At 36.0% G+C, this 25,469-nt stretch overlaps 1 protein-coding gene across 4 annotated transcripts in view; it reads right to left on the reverse strand.

The window, feature by feature from the left end:
• The window catches only part of DMXL2 (Dmx like 2), a 49,292-nt gene that overhangs the window by 21,197 nt on the left and 2,626 nt on the right, over positions 1–25,469 (reverse strand). For all 4 annotated transcript variants that reach the window (XM_064668799.1, XM_064668797.1, XM_064668798.1 and 1 more), the window contains exons 2-20: positions 19,929–20,054; positions 18,154–18,225; positions 17,422–17,500; positions 16,639–16,795; positions 15,631–15,697; positions 14,702–14,880; positions 14,199–14,382; positions 13,012–13,186; positions 12,104–12,334; positions 11,711–11,988; positions 10,870–11,560; positions 9,062–9,183; positions 7,849–7,938; positions 6,368–6,485; positions 5,497–5,616; positions 4,866–5,093; positions 2,473–4,152; positions 2,083–2,193; positions 1,162–1,331 (exon numbers count right to left, since the gene is read on the reverse strand). In XM_064668799.1, the coding sequence (XP_064524869.1) occupies positions 1,162–1,331; positions 2,083–2,193; positions 2,473–4,152; positions 4,866–5,093; positions 5,497–5,616; positions 6,368–6,485; positions 7,849–7,938; positions 9,062–9,183; positions 10,870–11,560; positions 11,711–11,988; positions 12,104–12,334; positions 13,012–13,186; positions 14,199–14,382; positions 14,702–14,880; positions 15,631–15,697; positions 16,639–16,795; positions 17,422–17,500; positions 18,154–18,225; positions 19,929–20,054 (4,878 nt within the window). The remainder of the gene's footprint in view (positions 1–1,161; positions 1,332–2,082; positions 2,194–2,472; positions 4,153–4,865; positions 5,094–5,496; positions 5,617–6,367; positions 6,486–7,848; positions 7,939–9,061; positions 9,184–10,869; positions 11,561–11,710; positions 11,989–12,103; positions 12,335–13,011; positions 13,187–14,198; positions 14,383–14,701; positions 14,881–15,630; positions 15,698–16,638; positions 16,796–17,421; positions 17,501–18,153; positions 18,226–19,928; positions 20,055–25,469) is intronic.

Raw genomic sequence — 25,469 nt, forward strand, 5'->3', positions numbered from 1 at the left:
TGTAACAGAGCTCTCCACTGTAAATGCTTTTAAGAGTCAGAAAACCAGCACTATTGCAGAGAGCAATAGTGGGATATGAATGTGCAAATAAAAATATTTTCTTCAAAAGTGTTACAGTAACTAATACTATTAGGTGAAATTCATCTGGCAAGCCACTATTTAAAAATACTTAAGCTAATAACAGTATTTGCTTAAAGAACAGATTGGGTTTTATACAGGAATCAGATGTAATTGCATTTGATTTGGAGTACTAGGATAATTGTTTTGCTCTGGATTCTTTGATTTCCTGTAACTTAAAAAAATGTACTTTTTTCATTAGATGACTTGCAAATTTAATAGAGTAGTAAGTAGTGTTCCACAGATATTTTAAAGATTGCATTTCTTGCTGTAATTCAAAGCAAATGTAGTAATTATACAAATCCATCAAACATCAAGTTATAAGAAAGCTGAAATTTGTATTATTTAATGAGATTTAAACTTTGTTGGTAGCTGTGGGAAGTGGTTTTAGCTATTATTTCGAAAATACATTGCACTTTATCAATTTTAGACCTCTCACAAGAAAACTCTGCACACAAATGAGATTTAGTGTTATTTTGGTTTTACATAATATAGGTATTTATTGCCAAAACCCAGTAATTTTGTAACTCTTCAGAAGAGTAAAATCTGCATTTATTTGCAGTTCAGTTATTTTATGTTCTATAGGACTTCATTATAAACAATACAACACTTGCAAAAAAAATCCTTTATATAGGTTTTTATTGACTAATATTTTTAGATAGATACATTTCTCATAGAAAACCTACTGCTGAACTGAAAGCATTATTACCTGTTTAAATCTGTAGACTGTCTCATACCCGAAAGCAAGATTTTTCTTGAAACAGAGTACTTAATATGATCTTTAACATACTATAAAATATGTGGGGGAGAGAATTTAGGCGTTTCAAAAATGGCTTTTCCCAAGATCAGTTGAATTTTATCTTACTACTGAATAATGACATTTGTAAGGCAGGACTGCCAACATCAGCTGGCATAGAAAAACTAATTATGCAGTCTCCTGGCTGGGCTGGAGTACAAAGGAACCTGCTTACACAACTCACCATGCACACCTGTGAAGGCACAACTAACAGCATGTAAGGATAAATTGTGAGCAATAAAAAGTACCTTCTCAATGCACCTTCGGAGCGTGTTGATATTCCTGACCCACCAACCAATACCCATAGCTCTTAATTCAGACCACTGTGGGTCTCCCTTTTGGATAGCAGGAATCATATTGATCAACTCCTCCTCGGCCTCAGAATGAAAAGCCCATGCAAAATGGCAAGTAGACAGGCCTAAACAATAACACAAACCAATAACATTCAGAAGACTGACTTGTTAATAAGCAAATGGAATATGTCAGAGAGGAAAAATGGGATCTCCAGCCCAAGAGTTGGGTAGAGCTGAGAGAGACTGTTTCCCTCAACAGGAAGTAGAGCTGTTAAAGGAACAGCTGAAATATCTTTTTTGCCTGTTAGGGAAAACCTCTCCTCAGTGCTTCTTTTGTAACCTTCCAGCACCCCACTCATAAATGTACTAAACTTACATGTTGAAAGACTGAAGGAAAAGCATCCTGTTATCACAGAAGCAGACCCATTATGGGCCAGAAATTCTTGTCTCTGCTTTTTGGGTGGTAACTACTTTTCTTTCCTGTATTTTGCAACAGCGTTTACTCATATTGAGCAAGGGAAAAAAACGCGGTGATGAAAATGATAAAACAATCTTTAAGGTAAGATAAAGCCAAGCTAATGTAAAGAAGTGTTCATTCCTCCAGCACAAACACTGAATTATGTATACAATCTATATTTTCTCTGGTTGGAGAACTTATGCCTCAAACTGAACAGGCCAGAATCTGCTCTAGAGTTATCCTTTTTTTGCTATTTACAGTGCACATAGGGAAGTCTGTACTAAGCCTTTGCAAGATAATGGCCTTAATGAAAAAGAAAATTAATATGCAGATAATAGAAATATATTATAAATAAAACATTACCAGAGCCTGTCAGCTCAAGGGGATCAAATGGAAGCAACACTTTTTCTGAGGATTACCTTGGTGAAGCAGTTGAACTCGGTACAGAGGTGGCAGCGATGTCAGAAGGCAAGTGTGCAAGCGCATCGCCAACAAGTATCGTAAGCCACATTCATCTAAGGTATCTCTTCCTGTGAAATACAAAATACTGACTTTTGAACTACAAGAGACACATATACAAGTTATCATATACAGTGTATGAGGAATGTATGTTTCTAAGCTTGCCAAGAGCCTGAACCACAGGTTATTTATTATGCATGAAATATAAGTAGAGATTTGTATTTTATTTTCTTTCTTACGGTATCTAATCTGAAAATAACTGATGCTAGATTTCAGGTGTGTTATCCCCAAATACCCAAGGACTAAGTTTACCTTTGCTGAAGTTTATTGAGATAATGTCAGTTACTAACCTGAGTAATTTTTATCTCTGTTCTCATCTAGTTCAGTGCTCGTTGTGGCCACAGTGTCTGCCAAAGCTACAAGGAACATCTGCTCCAGTCGAGTGAGGCCTGGCAGACTGGAGTGCATCAGGTGGCTTGAAAGGACACTCGCGTGTTCTCGGCCAAAGTAAGTTGGACCGTACTGTGACAGATTAATAACTTTGGATTTACTCTCCCTCTTCTCAGGCTCAAAATCTATAAAGTCTTCGGTTGTAACAGGTTGAATCTGGAACAGATCCGAGTACTGATCCTCTGTTTTTCTCTTAGCCTGGTCTTCAGAGCCCTGAGGTATTTTAGAAGTTTCTTCAGACACATAGGTGGCATCCTGATCTGCAGCCAGCAGTGCATACAGTGGCAGTGGGGGAATTGAGTCTATCTCGGTGTAGTCTCGAGTACCATCTTTGCCAGCAGTGATGGTGTCCTTTGCAGTACTGCCACTGACGCTGATGGTGCGAGACAGATGGCGTTTAGGACCAGTCCCTTCTCCAGCTTCTGGGTCTTTAACTATTGCAACTTCTCCCGCAATACATTTAACTAAATGGGATAGAATGGCTTTGGCTCGGCGAACTTTACCCAGATCCATAAGTTCTAATAACTGGGTTGGATGATACTGGGGTAGAGTAGGTGAAAGAACATGAGCAGCTTCAAAGAGGCCTCCGTCCTGAATTACTGTTGGAGTGCCAAAAACATCATCCACAATACCTGCCCCATCAATTACACTGGTCTTCTTCATTATCAAGCTTGTTTTAAGTGGATCTTGTGTTGCTGAGTCTTCAGCAGTAAAAACATCACTTTCTCCATCACCAAACTTGACAGCGTGTTTCCACTGGGCATAAACGTGCATTTCACAGTCCATCCCCACTACCAGGATGCCATCTCTCACCCAGGACAAGGAAACAGGCAGTGAAGGAGTGCCATCCACAGATGATACCAAATCAATGGACCTAAGCAACACCCACTTTGACTTTACACCTTGTTTTATGCTCCCACCTAGTGGTAAGGTAATGACAGCTACTCCCTCTTTGCTGCTCGTTTGATCTGTTACAATTCCCGAAAGTCTTCCATACATGAAAATGTTGGCACCAACTCCAACTGTCAGTATATGTGAACCATCTTCTTTTGAAACCCAGTCTAAATGCACCAAATGCTTGATACTGGGCACCAGGTATCTGTCTTTATTCAAAAATGCATCTGATTTACTGTAAACAAATAAATTACTATCTACACTGATCCTTGAATCAAGTACACTTCCAACCTTAACTAAATCATCCAGATGAATTGTCTGTTCCAAAACCCATTCTGATCCTCCTGTAGACTCACATTCAAGTATACAAACGTGCATGGAAAATTCTTTGGAAACAAAGCCATTATGCTGTATGGGCTGTTTGTAGGCTACTGCGAGACGTCCCGTGTAAGAACAGCTCACAGCAACCGGCCTTCCTACTAAGCTCACTGTGCTGCTGTTGTCTTCTCCTTCATCGTTCATCAAAGGCCATTTTCTCCAGTGATATGTTTCCTTTTCTTCATTGTTGCTGTTCAGGTCTGTCTCTACAGTGCATCTCCAGAACCGCACTTTGTTGTCTGAACACGACGTTACTATCAAATAAGGTGCAAGGCAGACTGGGTATATTGATGAAGAACTCAAGTGACCTGAAGTTGGAACAAACACATTTACTTTTAGTAATATATAGTAGGATGCCTTCATGAATAAGGCAGACATAACAGTGTCTACCTACTGCAAGAGATCTTACAACCTGGTATTAGTTTTTTAATTTGGAGTTGGGTAAGGGCAAGTAACATTAAGGCTGGTAACAGTCTTGCAGCTTGAACAATACTTATTGTCTGCATTTTTGGTCACTATTCAAATATGATAAATTGGAATTGAACAACAAAAGGAATAATAAAAAACCTTAATCAGATGAGATTAAGGATATTAAGATTAGTCTTATATAGCCTACCAAAATGAAACAAAAGAGGGAAAAGGAAAAAAACACAACAGGAGAGACAGAAAGACAGACAAACAGAAGAAGCCGTAAGTGTATCAGGTGAAAAAAAGCACTACATACCAAACACAGTAATGCTGACAGATGAACAAGCAGGTATAAATTGTTTATTAACAAATTAAGGTTAAAAGTTACATTTCTAACTATTAGAGCAGTAAGTTTCAAGAATAGCTCTCCTATGGGCTCTTGATACCTTTATTGAAGAAGAACATGACATGGGCACAATGATTTGAAAGCACATTTTTAGTCCTGAACTTCCTGTATCAGTAACTCAGAATGTGACAGGCTGGGGAGATACAATCCTATAAACTAGGAGGTAAATCAGTGGATCGACTGGATAGAAAAAAATGTTAAAGCTACCTGCTGAAGGAGTTGCTCTCACTACTTCTACACCAACAGGAAGATCCAGAGGTTGGCTGTACACGAGTCTGGAGCTCAGGATGAGTTTACTAGCAGTCTGAAGATTAGCAATGGATGAAGATCGTGGAATGGGACTTATGCCAGGTGATACATCTGGAGAAGAATCCACAGTCTTTTGCTCAGGTACACTAAGCTTATTATCTGATGAAGATGTTTCGGTTGGTTTTGCTGTATAAAAAATTTAAGAATGTTAAAAAAATTGTTTATAAGGACAACACATGAATACCCTTTAATCAAATTTATTTGTTTTTATCAGTGCTCGAGTTGCACAGAAAATTATATGATGTGTGCAGGCAGTGTCAGTTTTATTGCATGCTGTGACTAATAATTTTAAGATATCCATAACATTCTGAAAGTCTGAAATAAAGATTTCAGTGCTTAAGTACATTACTCACTCCATCAAAAAATTTATATATTGTCATTGGCATAGAATGCAATCAGTGTTTGTAAGAAATCTCATTGCTTCTACTGCATTGATTAATGGTTTTAAAATAAACCACCAAACTTTAAGTTTTACTTGAAATAATATGAAAGAAATGTCTCTCTAAAAATATTACAGTCACTCACTCACCTAAACAGGCTTGCACAGACTTGAGATGAAGATGCCACATCTGAAGAACAGAACAGCCATTACTATCTTTTTCAATTACTACAAGGTAAAACTTCTCTGAGAAAGGTGGTGGACGATACCCTGTAATTTAAACATATTATCACTGTCATGAATTTTACATTCAACCTAAGTAATTTTTCCATAACAAAAGATTCTCTATAAACTATTAATAATAAAAAAACCCTGTTTTCATCTTTGAAAGAAATTGTTTGATTATAAAACTAAATACTCAAACAGTACCATTAGTAATATGCTTTAACTGACATTTTGTTTGCTTATGGCCACAGAAGAATTACAAAAATAGATACTGACTTACAGACAATCTGAGTATTAGTGACAAATCTAATTTATTAGATATTTGCCTTCCCAGTCAGTTTGAATTATTTTGCCAGATTGTAAAGACTCCTTTCACCTGCCTGCTTTCTTCCTTTTTCTTTTAAAGTTTTAAGTCTATAACCAAATTACCCAGTGATTCTATTGCATTAACTTGAAAGTCAGATATATTCCCATCATGACCTGGAACTACATATTGATGCAGAAAATATGCTTCTGTTCTATTTGTTTATTTTTGTATAAAACATACAGCACTTTGAAAAATGTACTTTTTCATACAGGTTAAAATGTTCTTAGAATTCAAAATTCTTCAATTAGAATGCTTTTGTTTAATTCCATGTAAACAGTAATTCATATGAAAAACACAAAACAGCCATTTTACTGAATTCTACAGATTCTCATTTAAAAGTAAATTAGCACATGCTAGCTAGATTTCAGTATTCTTTAAGAACATTTTTGGTACCTACTTAATTCATATTAGTTATAGTTTATGCTATACCTTGTGATGGCTGGAAAAATATCTCAGTTTCCTTCCCTTCCACATCTTCCTTATGTGGCTTGTATCCCAAAATGAAGTCTTCTTGGAAGACATGAAGCAATTGTGTGTTTGAGCCACACTGAAACATTGAGCAACAGTTATGCTTCCAGAACAGTACAGAAACATTTTGTACTCATGCAATTATTTCCTTTGTGCAATCCAGCTAATAATGAGGAACACTTTCTTTTATAATGTTGAAAATTGTGTTAATGCATCAGAAAAACTAAACATTTTCATTTTATATTAAGAATATTCTATGCATATTCTAGAACCTATTATTTGTATATTCAAATCCACCCAGATGTACCATGCCAGATGAATTTTGTAATAATACTTTTGTCACAGTTATTGACAGATTAATTAGTATTGGTTTGGTTTTTATTCTTTGGCCTTGAAGAAATGACAGTGGCAAAAACTCTTAGACTTTTATCCCTCTTCAGTAGGAAGACATGTCTGCAGTGAATTGCTTGGGAAATCTGAAAAAGGGAACAAATTGCAGATTTTCTTTCTGTCAAATATCTTGACATCTGTCCTTTCTGACAGCAACAGATTTCTTTGCAGTAACTCTAGCTCCCTACAAAAAGGCTGCTCACACTGAAATCCTTCCCTGCTGGCAAGGAAAAATATGCTCCCCAAAACCAGTGATGATGAAGTTTTCATGTTGCAAAACACCCTCTTTTTTCCAGAGAAACAAGGGAAGACAATATTCTCTGAACTCATTTATAAAAATTCTAGGAAAATATTCTGTAAATATGAACTTAAAATTGAAGATCCTATGTTATTAGTACTTAAAAGACATGGAAATTTATTGACAATAGAAAAATATACATGTCAAAACCCCACAGCTGTGTAATTAAGAAATGGTAAAACTCATTGTTTTCACAGGCTGCTTCCTAACACGGAACAGCACTGGAAATGTATGACCAAAATAACTGAGTATGAACAAGGTTTAATTACACCTGCTCACTGTTTGAAAAGTATAGCTGTATTAGTTAATAGATACAAATTTGTCTTACAAGACAAACAAAAAAACTTAAGTCATACCTGGCTAACATTCTTACATTTTGGAATAGTTAGATCTAGTTTTTAGGTTTGGGCTTTTTAATGTTGTTATTTTTTGTTGTTGTTTGTTTGGGTTTGAGGGAATTGTAATTATTTTCCTTTAAATTATGATGGCTTGGAAAACAGTCTTTAGTTAAGTTTTGCTTTCATCAAGACTTATGCTTAGAAAATATTGTCAAACTCTAAAAATGAGCTTTGAGCTCTTAGCAGCTAACAGGAAGTTGGCTTACCAAAATGTTCAAAGTATCTCAATATTCACACAGTCATTATCACCATAAAGAAGTGTCATCTCTTTTACCTCTTTCCAACAGATTAGGTTAATTAACAAAGGTATTAAACACCTTTATGTGATACTCTTAAAGAGTTAACCATTTATTTACTTTGTTAGTTATTGCATCGAGTTCAATAATACATCCTGGACGAGCAGTTGATTGTTGGCTCACAATATTAAACACCTCCCCAATAAGTTTCTGAAACAGAGGAAAATGTGAAAAAATTAGTGTATTTTTCCTTTGGACAGAAGAAAATTGCAGTCACTTATGATAAATTGATGCTTCAATTTTCCTTGCTGGCAGAAACTGTAACAGACTTCATCCTGTTGTCACTTTATCACTCAAGAATAATATGTTTAGACATTTGCACTGTTGTGAGTTGGCAGCTCCTCATGGGGATGATACATCAGTTTTTATGGAAGCTAAGTGTTATTTACTTAAAGATTTATCCTTTCATAACACAGTATAAAATATCTGTGCAATGAGAAACAAATATATTGATTCATTTCTTTTTCAAGCTTCAGGTTTTGTTGCCACATATGAAAAAATAAATGAGTACAGCTCATATATAAGCTGAAGGCTGTATTGATTTTTGCTGGAATGTTCATAGTCATTGCTCCTAGAACAAATTTCTCAGACTGATCTAAATGCTGACAGGCTCTGTCTTGCAGGATGGCTTATAAAAGAACAGAGAAACGGGGGAAAAGGGATAAAGATGTGTTTATACAATAGCAGTGTAAGGTCAGCCTTTACTTTGCTTAAAGTCACAGAAATTAAAGACAAAAAGGATGAAAAATTGCTTCTTACAGAAAAAAAATAACAGCTAATATTACCCTTAGCAATAACCTGCTGATTTCTTTATATTCCATCATCTCTGTCCTTCCTCATATATAGATGTAACTTAGGTGGATACACTTTTGTCTTGCTCATCTGTCCTTCACCTTCCCCCTTGCTCTAGGCTCCTCTTTTGAGAAGTCAAAGAGAGAAATTCTATCTTTCCTTTCCCCACCTGCCACAGGTTGGGAAAACTTGTCTGGGAAATTTTGTTTCGATCCAGACACTTTTAGTAGCAACAGTTGCCTTTCTGTCTGCTAATGTTTACCCACAGTGCAAAACCTGCAACTATGCAAGGCTTCCCTCTCTTTCTCCAAATATGATCTTGTACATGGAATGGCACAAAAATCCCACACAGCTAACTGAAGACAAACCAATGGAAGGGAGGGGGGAAAATAAGTTAACTTTAGTTTTATTTTAATACTTTCAAATCACGCTATTTTTGGATTTTAGATTTCTAATGTGGCTCAAACTGCCACAAACTTACAGATGATTCAGGGTCAGATAATTCATCCAGAAGTTTTCGTGCATCTACAACAGCTTGATAGAGCCTGAGGTTTTTGCCATCTGATGCAACAAAACAAGCACTGGCAGAGTTGCAATATGTACCTGACAGAAAACACAATAAATGCATAAAGAAAAAAGTGCCAGTCAATGACATCAGGTAATCTATTACAGTCCACAATATCTGAGTATGACTCAAATATAATTTTCATGAAATATTGAAGCAAAAAAACTAAGCAAATGTGGTATTAAGACACCATTATTTAACTTTGAAATAACTCCATTTCTTCTCATTTATGTAAATGAAACTCCTCATTAAAGTTCAGTAACCTAAACTGAATTCACATATGTTACTGTTCACACATGCAATGCCCAGTCTGTAATACACCTAAAGGAAGGGGCTGTCAGAGACAATTCAGAGTATGACTCTAAAGGTAAAGTGCTCGGAAATGTTACATCAGCCACAGCTTTTTTCCTTGTTTACTGTCTCTAGGTACTTTCCATAAAATTAACCTCTATGAATATTCCCTTCTGCCCTGCAGTTAAGAGTGCAGATATAAAAGTAGAGGGAGAAATAGATTTGTAGTTCTGAATAACATATGAAAAACTGTGTATTTTTGCTTCCCTACAGTAAATATGACAGGCTTGACATGAGATTGTCTATTCTGATATACGTTTTCCTCTAGAAGAAAGCAGCTTGTTATTTGTGTTTAGAACACTGTGTGGGATTCAGACAGCACAGAATGTTACTATGTAAGCAGAGAAAACCAAATATATTTATTTTAAATCAAAGATATGCATTTATTAAGCATATTTAGCATATTTAGGATTTTTGGATTGTATATCATCTTTGACAGCCATTTAATCATTGCAAAGGCAAGTCTGGCCTGAACATAACAAAATCACCTGGCATTAGTATAAAATGTAATATTACATCCACAGCACAAATGGCATTTAGTACTGTCTACAAAGATGACAACTACTATAACAACATCTTTGTGATGGTTAATAAGTATCTGAGTGGCTGAATAGAGTAATGAGATAGTTTTCCTAACTGCAATGGAAAGCCCCAAAATTAAAACCAAAAACTAAAGAATTGTCCTGGGCATCACACATCAGATGTACTGTCGGACATCTGAAAAAGTATTGCTTGCAGTTCTGTAAAGTTAATGTAGTCTATCTATTTAAAAATATTCTGTGTTCTAACTGGGCTTTTGTAAACCCTTGATGGTCTGAAGAATTTCAGTGTTGTTTCAGGATCTTCTAAGCAGAATTTTTAGTCGGCATGTTAAAAGAATTTGATCATGCAGATTTTGGCTGAAAATCTTTCTCGATAATTTTGATGTTCAAATGGTCCAACTACAAATTCTGTTCAACCCAGTGCCTCCTGCAGCTGCATGTGGTCAGCAACCCAGACACCTAAGCCATCAGAAAGAACATCTGCATTTTTAATACTGTGTCAATGCAGAGAACACTCAGGGAAGCTGCCTAAAGCTCTGAGGAAAGGCATCATCTTGTTCTTTGCGAGAGTAATGAGTGCTTAGTCACAGAGAGGAGTTACTGAATGTCAGTAACTGATCCACAGTGACTGCAGACACACTCAGACCACAGGAAGTGTTTTGCAGTATCTTAGCCTCAAATGAAATAAAAATGCTTGATTTGCACAATACCAGGAAATTTTTGAAAAGTTAATATAAACATAGTCCAAATAAAATAGTAATTTATTTTAACAAATTAATTCTAGCAACTGACAATGTTAACCCTCTACAGAAACATGCCACATATACTCACCAAGGCAATAGCTGGGAATGAGTGTTGGAAGCCAGGCTACATTAGAGAAAGCAGAGGTGTGGAGAGAGTTAATTCGAGCCAATTCAGACACTCCTCCAGTGTAGGATAAAGGCCCTATGGGGTCCACACGCCACAGAATCAGCTCACTGTAGATGGCATTTGGGTCATGGAATGTACGGGTTGCTGCGTTTTTAAGTTGCTGCTTAGAAGAACCTTTCTTATGTTTGATGGGATCCATCATTCTGGTTATCCTGTCAGAGTCCCAGGAACTGTCTGACTCAGGAGTTAACAGAGCATTATGGTGAGAAGATGTGAGCAGTAAAGGTAACACAGAATGGCAAGCGAGATCATTGAGATGGAAGCGGTGTCCACAGTACCTAAATTTATGGGATACAGTGAGCACAGTAGTGAAGGCTGATTTATCAGCAAAAGTAACTGCCCACTGATTTAGAGAGCCATCTATATGTTTGGAAATCATCATTACTATGGGAGAAATTATATTCACATTTGCACTGTCCCGGGAAAAGCTTTTACTTGCTAGAGTATTATCTGGAAAGTCCACTGTCTTCTGTTGTGCAGCACTACTGGCATCTTTTACAAAGATAGGGCAAGCATACATCATAATATTTTTGCTAAGGGAACTAGCATCTCCTGAGGGAAATGCAACAGGAATCCTAGAAGAAAATGAAACCTAAAAAAGAAATAAAAAAGGAAAAAATTAGAATATACAAACTCAGGAAGTACTTAATTAAATTCATACTGATGTTCAGCTATAAAAGAAAGGACACACTGTTTGTTGATTAAGATCATAAATAATAAAACCATCTCAAATATATAATACCTGAACTTGTCGGAAGATGCCTGGATTGTATTCATCTAAATATTTCACATGCCACACCAGAAAGGTCCCATCAACAGGATGGATAGTAAAAAGCATGTCTGGATTCCTGTTCCATTCCGTCAGGAGCAAATCAATTTTCCGATCTAACAAAACTGTTGGAAGAGGCATTCGTGGCCCTGCCAGCAGGGAGGTTTTGGGGCTTCCCTCTCTTTCTCCATCTTCATGTTCTGAGGAGCCTGTACCAGTTCCTGTCTCTGATTCTCTGTCTATAGACAAGTCTGCAACAGAAAAGAATTGTGCCATTTTATCCATTGCAAAGATTTTCCCATCACTTTCCATCCAAAACACAATATATTTTTAACCTGTAAGCAGGACAATCTGATAAGAACTAACCATGGTCTAATTTCATATGTAAACCTCTCTCTTTTTCTTCCACTTCTTCTTCCTCTTCAACTTCAACATCAAAATCTTGTTCTAGTTGTTGTTCAGAAATTTTTCTTAAATGCTGCATAAATACTTCAATGGAGGATGTGAAACTAAATTCTTTATTATTCAACCAGTGGACAACGAAGCCATTTCCTTCATCTATATTAAAAGCTGTTCCAGCCAAGACTGATGGAATATCTGTGGACATTTTAAAACAAATAAAAAAGCTATATTATTAAACTGCTTATCTTTTATACACATATATATACACACATACACACATTTAACTTATTTTAGGTATAACATCATTTGTGCCCATAAGATTAGAATAGGCAGGTGACAGATCAAGTTTCTACATGCAATTGTAATAAAAAAAGTAAAGATATTTTAATGGCAATAAATTTACATGAAAATTTATTCTTATGTGAATGGTAAATGATATTCAAAAGGCTTAATTGCTCAGTTTCATATTTTGCAGTGTTGTCATTCATGTACAGATTTTTTAAAACATTATGCAATATTCTATAAAACCCTACTATATATTCTGTAGAATACAATTACTCTATTCATCATATACCGTGGGCTCCCAAAACCCAAGAATCAAACACCAAGCAAACTGGAAATTTAGGTTTCTTTTCCTTCTGACATGCAAAGATGAATTTAATTGTCTTGTAAAAGTGCTTAACATATTCAGAATAAATTCAGCTTCATTTGTCTTACAAAACTCTATGCCAAGTAACAGACTTGTGAAATAAGAGTCTTCCTACAAATTCTCTTTATTCAGTTAGGCAAAGCAAAGAATGTGCATTTCAATTCCCTTTATTTTTTTCATTTTGTGCAAATATATTAGAGTTTAATAAATGGATCTATTTCACCTGTGTTAGGGTTGATGCTTGCTGCTATGTGGAAGTGACCAAGTGCATTTGCATGGTGTGAAATGTGACGCTGAACTTCATGAGTCCCCTGCTGATCTGGCAGCACATCCGTGTGGGTAACAAGAACTGAAGATCTCCTTTGTCCTTTTCTCATATTTTTCAGCTGGTGAATTGTCTGTTATAGTTATAAAAAATAAACTGAGAAATACTGAAAAAAAAAGTAAGGTAAAAATTCACACTTATGTAAAGCTAAAGCTTTTTATGTTTCTTCTACGAAAGAAATGATGAGTGATTTCAAAAAGATTATTTTAAATAGATTTCAACAGAGATTAGTAACACTCAATGTATGTTGTTTCTGGCCAAAGGCAAAGCTCTTCTAACAGTCTCCAGGAAATTTCTTTAATATCGGCCCCAATAACAACATAAAAATACCCACTATTCTGCATAACATTAATAAATAGGATTACAACAATCTAAAAGCAGTAACTTTTGCAATATAATTTTATAATGAATTATTTTCGTACAACTGAGAATTTCTGAGAGCATGTGGAGAGCACAACTGTTTCAGCAGCCCAAAGTGTACTTGATTCCAATCTTCCTATTTGTTGATGACCATGACATGTAAGAAGTAAAACCTTGGTCTGACTGTAATAGTTACAAATAAGGGGGGACTGTTTTCTTTTCTTTTCTTTTCTTTTCTTGTTTTTATATTGACAGGTTTTCTCTTACTGTAAACTTAATAGTCTTGATAAAACTGCCACTGAAATGAAATTTAGAGCCCCATAATACCATTTTTTTGAAATGCAATTATGAAACGAGGTAACTAAAAGTTCAAAGAGTTTGTTTACTCCTTCCACTGTTTTTGTAATTACAGACCTTCAGACCCAATCAGAATGAAACTATCATTACTATTCCATATTAATCATTGTCTTTTCCCATCACTGTTAGTTAGCTAAAGGAAAAGTAAACTGAGTTTTAAAACCATGGAGCTTGAATGCAGAGTTGCAGTCTCAGACTTTTTCAATGTTTAGTAACAGACTTCAAAAACTGATACGAAATAATTCAGACTATTCTGTTATGCACGTAAAGACTACGTAATATACATTCTTAGAGTTTTACATCCTGAAGTATTTAAAGTTTTAAGAATCCTGAAATTAAAATTCGACAAATCCAGTATTTACTTGTACCTCTAGTGCTTGTTGTATTTTGTCCTTTTGCTTTCCAGACTGAGAGACGGTGCTGCTGATGCTGGAAGTGCTTGTTTCACAGATCTGCTCCCCCAGAAGAGTATCTTCTGGTAACAGCGTCTCTGCCCACAGCCGACAGATGCCATCGAGACACGACGTGAGTAACACATTACACACCAAACCCCTGAGGCAGACACATCCAGATTACTGCCAGTGGAATTAATTTAGCTATATGAACACAGCAGAAATTAGGGGAGTTTACATGTATTTAGTAGTTATTGTTTCATCTTAATTTCTGCTTCTCCCCCAACTAAATGTTAACATGACTATCACTACTGTAAGAGGTAATACCAGAGCTTATGGGAAGCTTGACAGAAGCTTGTTTCTTGACAGAATAAGAAGAGAAATGTCATGTTCTTGATGGCAAAACATTAATCAGAGTATTAAAAAAATATTTGATCAAAGGTTGCTTGTTTTTTCTTAAAAAAAGAAAGCTTTCAAACCTGGGCATGTACTTGCTAATGTTCCTCCACGAAAACCCCGTCACTGCTCGAGGATGTGCCAAATAAACAAATGAGAACTGGACATCCTCTGAGCATCTTCTCTTTTCTTCATTCTCTTGGGGCAGAAGAGATGATTTCCAACCAGTCATAGGATACCAAACCTTTAAGAGGCAGTCATCCTAGAAAAAGCAACAGAACCATGGGGTTAGCTAGCTATAATTCAAAATGTTACAAAAGGAAAACCTCAAATAATAAGGAAACTGCCATTCTGGTAGCATTCATGAAAACTTGGCCCAGAACTAAAATTCATCTCATTGTTTAACTAAGATTAAGTGCAAGCAACATATGCTTACCTGTCCAGACTTGTAAACCAACAGGAATCATTGAATGAGAGGGTGATATTAATGAGAATTATTAATTGAAAACCTTGCTTGAATAAAGGATATGACAAAAAAACATTGCAAACTGAAATAGAAGTTAAGAATTGACAATTGAACCCAGAATTCACTAAATAGAAAACCTTGTCTAATTTATCCAGACATCTGCATATTATACTAGTTTAAATGTGTATGTGTTCTATCATAATGATCTGATATTTATTCTCAATATTTTCAGCAGAACTAGAAAAATATGTTTATGCATATCTAAAAATACATCTAAGTATACTTTATCAAAAATATATATGTGTATATATATACACACACAAGTCTATATCACTATATTCAGTAAGACTACATAACTAAATCCAATTTCTTGTTGCTGAAATTCATGCAATTACACAAAAACACAGCATTACACATGAGATCAAAATTTACCTTTGCTTAGACTATAATAGAGTGTATGGTCCAGGACTATTCATATTACTTACTTCTGTCAAATAAATGCAAAACATTGCAAAAACTTATTTAATTCTCCTTTTTGACCCTTACCTTCCCAGCTGTTGCAAAGTATTCACCATCAGGAGACCATGACATCAAATGTACTGATGTTGCAGTCCTACAGAACACAAGAGCAAATTAAGTAAGGTCTATTTATTCTAGAGTATTATTCCATAGGTTTCAGTTGATTAAGTGTTACTGTTCATTATTTAAATGAAATATATTAGTATTTTATAGTTGTTGCTTTAAGCATACTTTACAAATAGCAGAAGCATAAAAATATATGCTATAATGAAACAAAATAGTATTTTCACAGTTTTACAGAAAAACAGCTCATAAAATAAATTGTTTTAAGTACAGCAAGCCTAGGTTAGATCTAATGAGATCCTAGAAGTGAAGTTTGTCCCACCTGCCCCTCTACTCCCAGTGAAACCAAGACAAATAGGAGGAAGAAACGAAAGTAAATATCTTTCTCATAAATGTGATGCTATTTGTCTGTGATTACAGGTTATGGTCAGATGTCTTTAAGAGGAAAGCTCCCTATGCAGTGCTTTGGGGGCAAAATCTGAAATGGCTTCAGAAAACTACAGAGAAAACAGGTTCAGAGGCAGCTACTTCCCAAGTCTGCATATATTTGGAAATGGATGATCAGGAAACACTTCTGTAACATGAAGCTCCAATAGAACTAAATAGAAAGTTTCAGGACCCCCTCTCCTAAGATTCAGGAAGCAGCTCTTATCTCTATCAGTGTAGCTTATCTGCCTGTTACTGCTCCTCTACTCAGTCTCATCCAATATTCAGTATTATTCTCACAGATGAGAAAACAGATGATTCTGATACATTTTCAGTGGTACAGTTTGGATAAGCCTTTGATTAGGTTTTATTCAACCATCTCATGGTAGATCACTTGAAAAAGTGAGGATTTCTTATTTGGAATAACTTATATTCTTTGAATTTTATGATATTTAAAAGCACATTTTAAAATATAGTTTTGGAGAGAAGATATTGCTGATATGTGAGGTAGAATTGCAATTTGTCTTAGAATAAAAATTATCTCACTTGCACTGCCAGACACATTTCCAGTCATTTAGAACTGGGAGAACTTTATCATCTTTGATCTGATTGTTGGGATCATCATCTTCATCTTCCTCTAGAATGTCATTAGATGGAGGGGCCCACAATTGCAAATAGTCAGTTGCTGTCAGCAGCCTGTTACCTGAAAGTGAGAAATAACAAAGCCAGGAAACAAGATGATGAAGGGATATGCAAAGATGAAGCCTATCATCACATTTTGTTGTAAATTATTCAAAACAGATGGAAAATTAAATTTTATCAAGTCCATTTTAAATATGATAGGGTATTCAATCAAACTATACAGCTGGTTTTATCAAAACATTTTGAATTTATAATACCTTTTAAGAAAGAACATCAAGGAGTTTTTTGTGACTTTGAAATCACAGAATCATATTTACTAATGAATATTGCAGATGCTAAATAGCTATTCACACCTCAAATAAATACACAAACATCTTATAAAGATCTGTGTCTGGGCACACTGCTGACTAATTATGATAGAATTCTGTCTAAATGATTATTAGTAGTAATTTAAGTCAGTTAGCAATTTAACACTGCGAGTCCCAAACCAGGATCTTGCATAAGAGACTCAAAAAAACACTTGGCACAGTATCTTGACAAATCTTAACTGTAGCCTCACATTTTATGCAACACTGCCTGAAAACAGGTAATCTAATATTTCCATATTCATGCTCTCACTTTGTTACAATAAAAATATTTTGTGTCCAAGTTGTTCTAACTAAAAATGTTGAACAAGCTGTGCGTTACCTTGAGGATCCCATGCCAGGTTGTAAGTCATAGAACTGAGGAAGAATTGCCCAGTTTTAAGCCACTGACACTTCAGTTGCTGTAGTTTAAAAACAGTAAAGGATTAATTCTCATATCAACAGCAAAACACACTTCTTTCTCTAAGAAATTGCTATTAAGCCTGTTGCAAAAACAATCAGTGGTAGGGTGCTAAATCCAGTTTTGATAAGTTTTAAATTGTTTTATAAAATTTAAATGCACCTCAGGGTGCCCTGTGAACCAGACCTGGACGTGCCTCACATCCAAATATATCTGTAGACTACTTTAAACTAGCGAGGTCACAGATTTACAAGAACATAAGGGAGGGCAGTAGAGATGCAACAAAGATTGTGAAACCTGCTTCAGAACACACTTAATGCTCGAGTGCTTGGCTGTGGCTGTGCTGTTAAAACAACGCTGGGTGTACATGAACAAGTCTGTGTCATATTTCTGACAACGTTCAAATAGGAAATACCAACTTCTTACCCTGTCATTCCAGTATGAGATTCAAGAACAAGATGTTGTGAACTTAGGAGAAGTGCAGTCCAAAGTCCAAGTCATGTAGTGGAAGATTCTACCCACCCAATTTTATTAGGAATGGTGGAAAATTGTTTATCCATTTATTTTTGGTTTGCCAACATAATTTAATAAAAGCCAGACTTCTACCTCTTCTAAGAGTCTAGACCAAATTACAATTATGAAATACATACTTACACAATTTCTTTTATGAGAATTTATACCAAGTGGTTCAAAAATGCAAACAGCATTTCCATATGATGCTGCAATCTGGAGGGGGGGGAAAAAAAAAGAAGTTGAAGACTCAAAATGAATGATTAGGAGGTAAGCAGAATAAGCATTCCTTAGTATTCCAAAATAGCTGAAGAATTTCCAGTACTACTTCTGTGTGCCATGTTCAAGAAAAGTGAAATTAATACAAATGTAATTAACTGTTATAGGTATATTTTCTTAAGGTAGTTAAGAAATACATACTTCTGAATAAGCCCACCTTTAAGATTTTAACTCTAAGCATCTTGCTCAGCAGCATAAACACTGTCAATCAGATAGAGAATATTCTTCTAGGGCAACTACTGTTAATGTATAAGGGAAAGCTGATGCCTTCACTGCTTCTGCTCATGTTCTGTCTACTTCACAGCTAACTAATGCATTAATTATTAGTGTCTGTGTCTCTGCGTGTTCCTAGATTCCATCTTGTATCACTAAATCACTAAATAATAGTTAAAAGGAACAGCAAGAAATGTAATTCTATTTTTAATATTTAAATACATTTTGAGAGGAGATAAATGGTAAATAGAAAAACTGAAGTATATAGACCACTGAATCCCTCAGTTTCTTTCACTCACTTATTTTACAGAAACATTTGAACACAAAATGGTCTTTATTAAGAATTTATCTGGGTCTTGACTATCTTTAAAATGCCTTTTTCTTCTTTAAAAGACTCTCAAAAGAAAAACCATTTAAGTTCTTCCCATTCAGGATCTGGTTTACTCAATACAGAAATGCAAAAGTTTCCTGACATTTATTATGAAATCTTACTTCTTTAAGGGGAGTGGAGGGAAGGTTGCAACCACATACTCACTCCCCAGGTACAGAACAGACCATGAGTTCAGTCCTGGAGGCAGAACGACCCAGGGGTTTGTGGTGATCTTGCAGGGATCAACTCTGCAGCTGGAATCTCCTTTCCAGTCCTACTGGGACTGCACTGCCAGCTAAACCTGCCCTAATCCTAACTAAGGCTTCCTCAATGGTGCTACCAGTTTTGAAGTAGCCAATATTAGTCATGAGTGACAACCAACAAACCTTTGCTCAGTGCACTGCCATAACTCCTAGAAAGTGGTTTTTTGCTCAGCTTTCTAAACTGTCTCTTTAGTGTTGTTTAGGGATTAAAAATGAAACCACGTGGCAAGTCAACTGCATGGCAAGTCCTTGTTCCTATGTGCAATTATGACAGCTCATACTGTAGCACTTCTAAACACATTAAATGTGCCAAAGCTTTCCTGAAAAATAAGTTTTTCAAATACATTACTTTGCAGGACACATATGTGTGTATATATATGTATACATGAATGATTTATCCATTTCTTCTTTAGTTAGATGGAAGTATACAAAAATGGAGACAACAAATATTTTAGTAGTGTTCCAGTTCTGAAACTATACTGAAATTAATATGTATGTTCATATTTTGAGAGACCTGTTACTGCAGGTCCCAGAAAGGAGTAAAAATCATTGTTACAAGATGACTCCTGCTTTCTCTGCCCCTTCCCTTCCCCTGCCCCACCCCCCAAATTACTATTAAATTGAAAGAATTCATAGAGTAACACACACTCTGAAAGTCACAGATTAGTAAAACGTGATCTTTTTTTCTGTCATAAAATTGACTCTTTAATTCTATTAATGTATTATGTTGCTGTTTAATTATTTAATTAATTCAATTTTTAAAAAATTCTTTACAGATTTATTAAGATCCTTACCCTGCCTTGTCGTTGGGAGCACTCCACACAACTGACCTGGATGTTTCCATGTTTAGCACCGGGAATAATTTGCACACATTCAAAGTCATCTGCCAGAATAACAATGTCACAACCAGAGCCATATGCCTGAAACATTTTTTAAAAGAAATACAATTAAGTATTTATTTCCAAAACCAACTGAACACCTGTTACAGGACTGGAGTTTGGAGAGAGCTGTGAAAATCCCCATTAAAACAAGCTGTTACTGTGTAGTGGGTTTGTTCCTCATCAATTCAGCTGCAGAAGGAGCAACAAGTAGAAACAAAGTAGCACAGGAGATTGTACCTCTACCGGGATCACCTGACAGAAACTGTAAAAAAACCCCATCAAAACCCAAACCCCAACTTTAATCTAGAACTTGAGCTCTGTGTGTACCTTCTGTTAGGTTTAGGTTTTAGTTGTTTTATTTCTCCCCTCCAATTCTTCTTGCCTTCTAGAGCAAGGCAGACAAGAGTTTACTATTCAGGAGCATTTATTAATGAATTTGCATGTAAGTTCCTAAAGAAGTGTGTGCTGTACCTCTCTGCCCCCACCCCTTTTTTTTTTTTTAAAGAAGAGTAAGTGATTCTTTTCTATAAGAATCCAATTGCAGGGCTTTTATGGTTTATTGTTTTTTGTTTGTTTGTTTGTTTGTTTTCTGGATATATTTTATGTTGTGCAACACACACTATAGCCAAACTAATATGTTTATGAATTAGCTACAGAACAATGATAGCCTGCAGCACTTTTTATTGACAGGATAAATACATATCTGTCTGCCACCTTTTCACCTGTTCTAAAAAGTTTAATCACTCCAGATTAAACTCAGCTCCCACATTCAGGCATAGAAATCCCTCCCTAGCATCAATCTACCACTAAGCCTTTTACAGTCACCAGTCTCTTTCCTTAAAGTCAGTTTTCCACTGATTCCAATACAGCCAGCAGAAATCTTACAGCTGAGCAAGCAGAGAGTGCAAGTCCTCAACAGTCAATTTGAGATGGTACAAAATTACTTTATAATTTTAACTTGCCCCTTGATTCTTTTAAAATAATTTCCAAAATACTGAGTCAATCCTTGTCCTCTCCTTTGAGGTCAATTATTTTAAAGCTACTCAAATTTTTGAGAAGCATATGAGAATTTGTGAGTATTTCTAGAGATTTACATGATCAACCTCCATTGGTGGACACATTGAGATAATGGCACAAGATAACAATTGGAATGGATAATTTAGGTCTCATGACTTTCTCTATCTAGTTCTGATCCTCCTGGGAAGGAGCAACAAGTGAGAAAGGCTGAAGAAAAGGGCTTAATTTAGTGAAAATACAGTCAGTGCATGAACCAAGAAAGGAACAACAACACAAGCAGCAAAGCAGAAACTCAGTCCTCAGATATGAACACACCACACAACTGCCCACACAAAAATGAGAACTGTGGATAAAGCAGTTTGTCTCAAAGATTTCCAAAGTCATCTCAAGAAAATAAAGTGACACAGTGTTGTCTGAGACCTCAAACCCACAGCTGTTGTTCTGGGAAGCTCTGAGGAACTGATACTGGAGTGATTCACAAGGTAAGCAGGATTGCTAGAACGTTGTTGGGGGGAGATTATCTGTGTAACAGAATATCCCAGCTGCTTGATGACTAGGCTGTCCAATTATTAGATCCAGCCTGGAAGAGAATAAGTTATTATTAAAATTGAATAGGATTATTTCCAGAAATAAGAGAAAGAAAGCTGAGACCGAGATAAGTTCTCACATTGAACAGAAAGTCGTTTTGTTGTTTTCCTATATTTTATAATGGAATTTGTTGCAAAACAAACTCCACCAATGGTTTGGAATTCTGGACAGGATGGTATAGGATGATAAGTAGGAAGGAAGAAGATGGAGACCAGGATGTGAATGCCCAGAAGTACATAGGAAAATAGAAGCAGGTCCTCTTGTTCCAATAATTTATTCAGAATTCTAATATTCACAGGCAATTGATTCTCCTACTTTTACTTCATAAGGTAAGCAATTAAAACAGCAAAGAATTGACTCACCTTCCTTCAATGGTCTATCTCATAACTACTAATACAAACCTACTAAATGATTTAAGTTGTTATCTAACTGTTAAAATTCTTATCTAACACAGTAAAAAGAGGTACTTATCCACTTCAAACGAGGACTTAATCCTTCTGGTTACCCTGATTTTTCATTGTTGGTATTGCAAACTTCAAACTAAATTAAACATAACTCATAACTAGTTGCAGGTTTGTTAGCAGGGGACATGTACATGTGTCTCAAATTATAAAAGGAAAAGATTTCTCAACTTCAATTTCCTTTTGCTCACTGTTCTTAAACATGCACATTTGCATGTGTGTGTAAAGCTGACAATGCACAAAACAGAAAATATTTTAGACTTGGCTATGTGTGCTTATTCTGTGAAGCAAAAGAATTTAGTGCCTTCCTCCTCAAACACTTCAGCTTTTCATCTCTCTTGTCCCTACCTACACTTCTTATTCTAGAAACAAAGCAGTACTTTTCCAGCTAATTATACTATTTAGCATATTTTTGTAAAGTTAAGTAAAAAGGTGGTTGTGAATTAAAAGTGTGGTTTACAGGAGAATGTTTTTTTCCTGAAAGAATCATCAAAATGCTCTTGATCAAGGAAGGAGATATTTTTCCTTTGTGAAATCTTATTGTCACCTGTATCCATCCTACTCTTTGCCTGTGTTTACCACTGCACCAACAAGTGACTCAGCACACCCAAGTGTCCTGTGCCAACAGAGGATCCAGTCCATTATTTACAGACCTTAGAACACATTCCCAATAGCAGGGCACCAGCTTTCAGCTCCAGGTTCTTTGAGCAAGTGCTGCTATCTCTTGGTTCTGGAGTAATTTTCCAAGTGTGGATATTTATGCTGAAAATGTGCCTTATTTCTTGAAAGTATAATAAAGTATATTACCTTAAATCTTAAAATTATTTTAAGAAGTACATTTATTACAACTCAACCTTTAAGAAAAGGTCAATATACTTTCATGTACTAAAAGATATTTCCATATTTCACATTATATGGTTAAATACCAGTTTTCCATTTGATAACTTTTATGCAGCTTTTCTAATGTACTCAATTTATTACCATGTTTATACTTGAACAGAACACATTTCTGTTAAATCCTCTTTTCTTTTGTCCTTTCTCTCCTTAAGCTGGTGATGCAGTAGAAATACCCTACATTGACAAAAAATAGGGAAGTGTCATAACATTTAACATCAGGAGTTCCTTTTAAGGATTCAGCTGACAACGTCGGTAGTTCCTTCTTAAGGCTTTAGCTGACAACATGTTCACAAGATCATTCATGCCACCTCAGGTCTCTCCTGCCAGAAAAACAGTGGCCACAGCATTGGTGATAAAAAGGAATGGAATAAGATGCTGAGATATTGTAATGGATGAGAGGAGCAGAGAGTTCTTAAATAAACGGAATTATAAGCAGTGACTGAACAAAACAAGTGCAGTAAAAACCACCCACATGGAGTATCTGCCAACCTCCATTTCTAATGTCACTGATAACTTCAAGGAGAAAATTAAATGGAGTTGCAAAACCCTCAGAATGACAGGATGACTTGCAGGATCCATAAGCAACTAATAAGCTGTAGTTTGCCAATGTCTGCTCTAACTGTCAGGATCTGGGACCACTGAAATGAGCAATGACAAAGCTCTAATTGAATGCAGGAGCACCACACAGAAGTAGGACATTATGTCCTACTCTAAGAGTTTATGCTATATCCTCACTTTTCAGATAATATGAAAGCAGCACATGCATCTGTCTTTTTCAGCTGACCATGTTTTCCAGTAAAACAACGCTCATCCTTAAGTTTCTGGCTATGGATAGTAAACATAAGATGCAGAAATTCCTCCACCTTCCTGCCAGTGACGGAGACACCTGAATTCTGAACCATTTCCAAACTCTAATCAATGGACACAACACTTACACTTCCTTCCCTTCCTTCCTCAAAGTAGTAGTAGAATTACATACACTTAATGCAAATTAGCAAATAACTGAGAAACAACTCCCAGCCTACTATCAGCCTTTGGTCTGTAAAAGAGGTTTTCCTAAAGCGACATTTGAGACAAATTCAACAGTGCTCCAGAGAAAAAAGAACCTAGTAAGAATTCAGACGTTAAGCATCTGTAATCCAGTTTACATAAAGACAGCAGAGAACATATAGATATATGTAAGTAGTAATAACTAAAAGGGATTCATAAGTAAGTGTTTTAAGAAGGAAGAAGTAGAGAAGAAGTAGAAGGAAACCCTACACAGCAGGGAAAAGCTGTTCTCAGTTGCTCTATCTTGTGGACATCTGTGTGGATGAAGATTTTGCTGTGTTCAATGAGGTCAAAAAAAGTCTACATGGATGTAGGAGACTTATCTGCAACAGCTTCTGAAATTCATTCCACACAGCTCCAGTGTCAGTACTAGCATGGAAGATGTCAAGAAGCTTGTCTTTTTCAAAAATGAAAAATAATAATTTTTTTCACTTTTTATCAGAAAAGTTCTTATGTACAGATATGCCTAAAATCTGATATTCTAGTTTTTAATTAAAAATGTTTAGAGTTACGTATTTTGTGCATTTAATGGTACCTCTTACAAAAAGTAAATATTCATTATCTGCTGTTTGTGGGACGCTTGGAATTTTTATACTTACAGAATCCAGCCTTTACGTAATTGACATAGTTATTTATATATTTTTAAACCTAGACTAACCTTAGAAACAGCTACATTCTGTCCAGAGTTTCAGGGGGAAAAAGACAACCCTGAGCTTGGTACTAAGGGCAGAAGTCAAAGAAACAGAATCAGAACAGCTTGACATCTCTCTGAAACCCCCTTACTTCCCTCACAGCAAGTCAGGTTGGTAACACACATCCCACACAGAGTTAGGGTCAGTGACTGAAACTGGCTCAACATAAAAGAGCTGCTTAAGAACAAAAGTTTAGTTAAATAAACTATGGTTTGAAAAATGCAGTTTACTACCTTGAAAAACTTACTAGCTGCCAGTCAGACTATGAGGCACAAACACCAAACCCTCTGTCCAGGCAGGGTGTGTGCTGTAAGGCCCTTCTGCTTAAAGCTCAGCTCGGCCTTCTGTAAACTCGCTTGTGAAACACCATTAACAATATTTGCTAAAACGAGAACATGAAGTAACAGAAAGTTGAAAAGTGCACAGAATTATTACCAGAACTTCTGTCATTTAGTACTTAAATCCTTGGCTTAGGCAGTGTCTTCTTTGGAGCTCAGACGAAGGGAGGCTGAAGGGACTGTCTGGTACAAGACAGCTTTATGAAGTTATTTTGCTTCTAATCACCCTTGAAACAGTTTTTCCTGTCTATCACCCACTCTACCAGACTGGGCACAACACAGCTACAGTGCCCACCAGGCAGTTTGCTCACCAAACCTCTCTGTGCTTCATCCCTTATTTGGGAAAGGCTGGATATATGTCAGGATTGCTGAAGGCCCATGTGGGAGCACAGGGAGAAAAGAGCACTGTGA

Source organism: Pseudopipra pipra, chromosome 12 (assembly GCF_036250125.1).
Source record: "Pseudopipra pipra isolate bDixPip1 chromosome 12, bDixPip1.hap1, whole genome shotgun sequence".
NCBI lineage: Eukaryota > Metazoa > Chordata > Aves > Passeriformes > Pipridae > Pseudopipra > Pseudopipra pipra.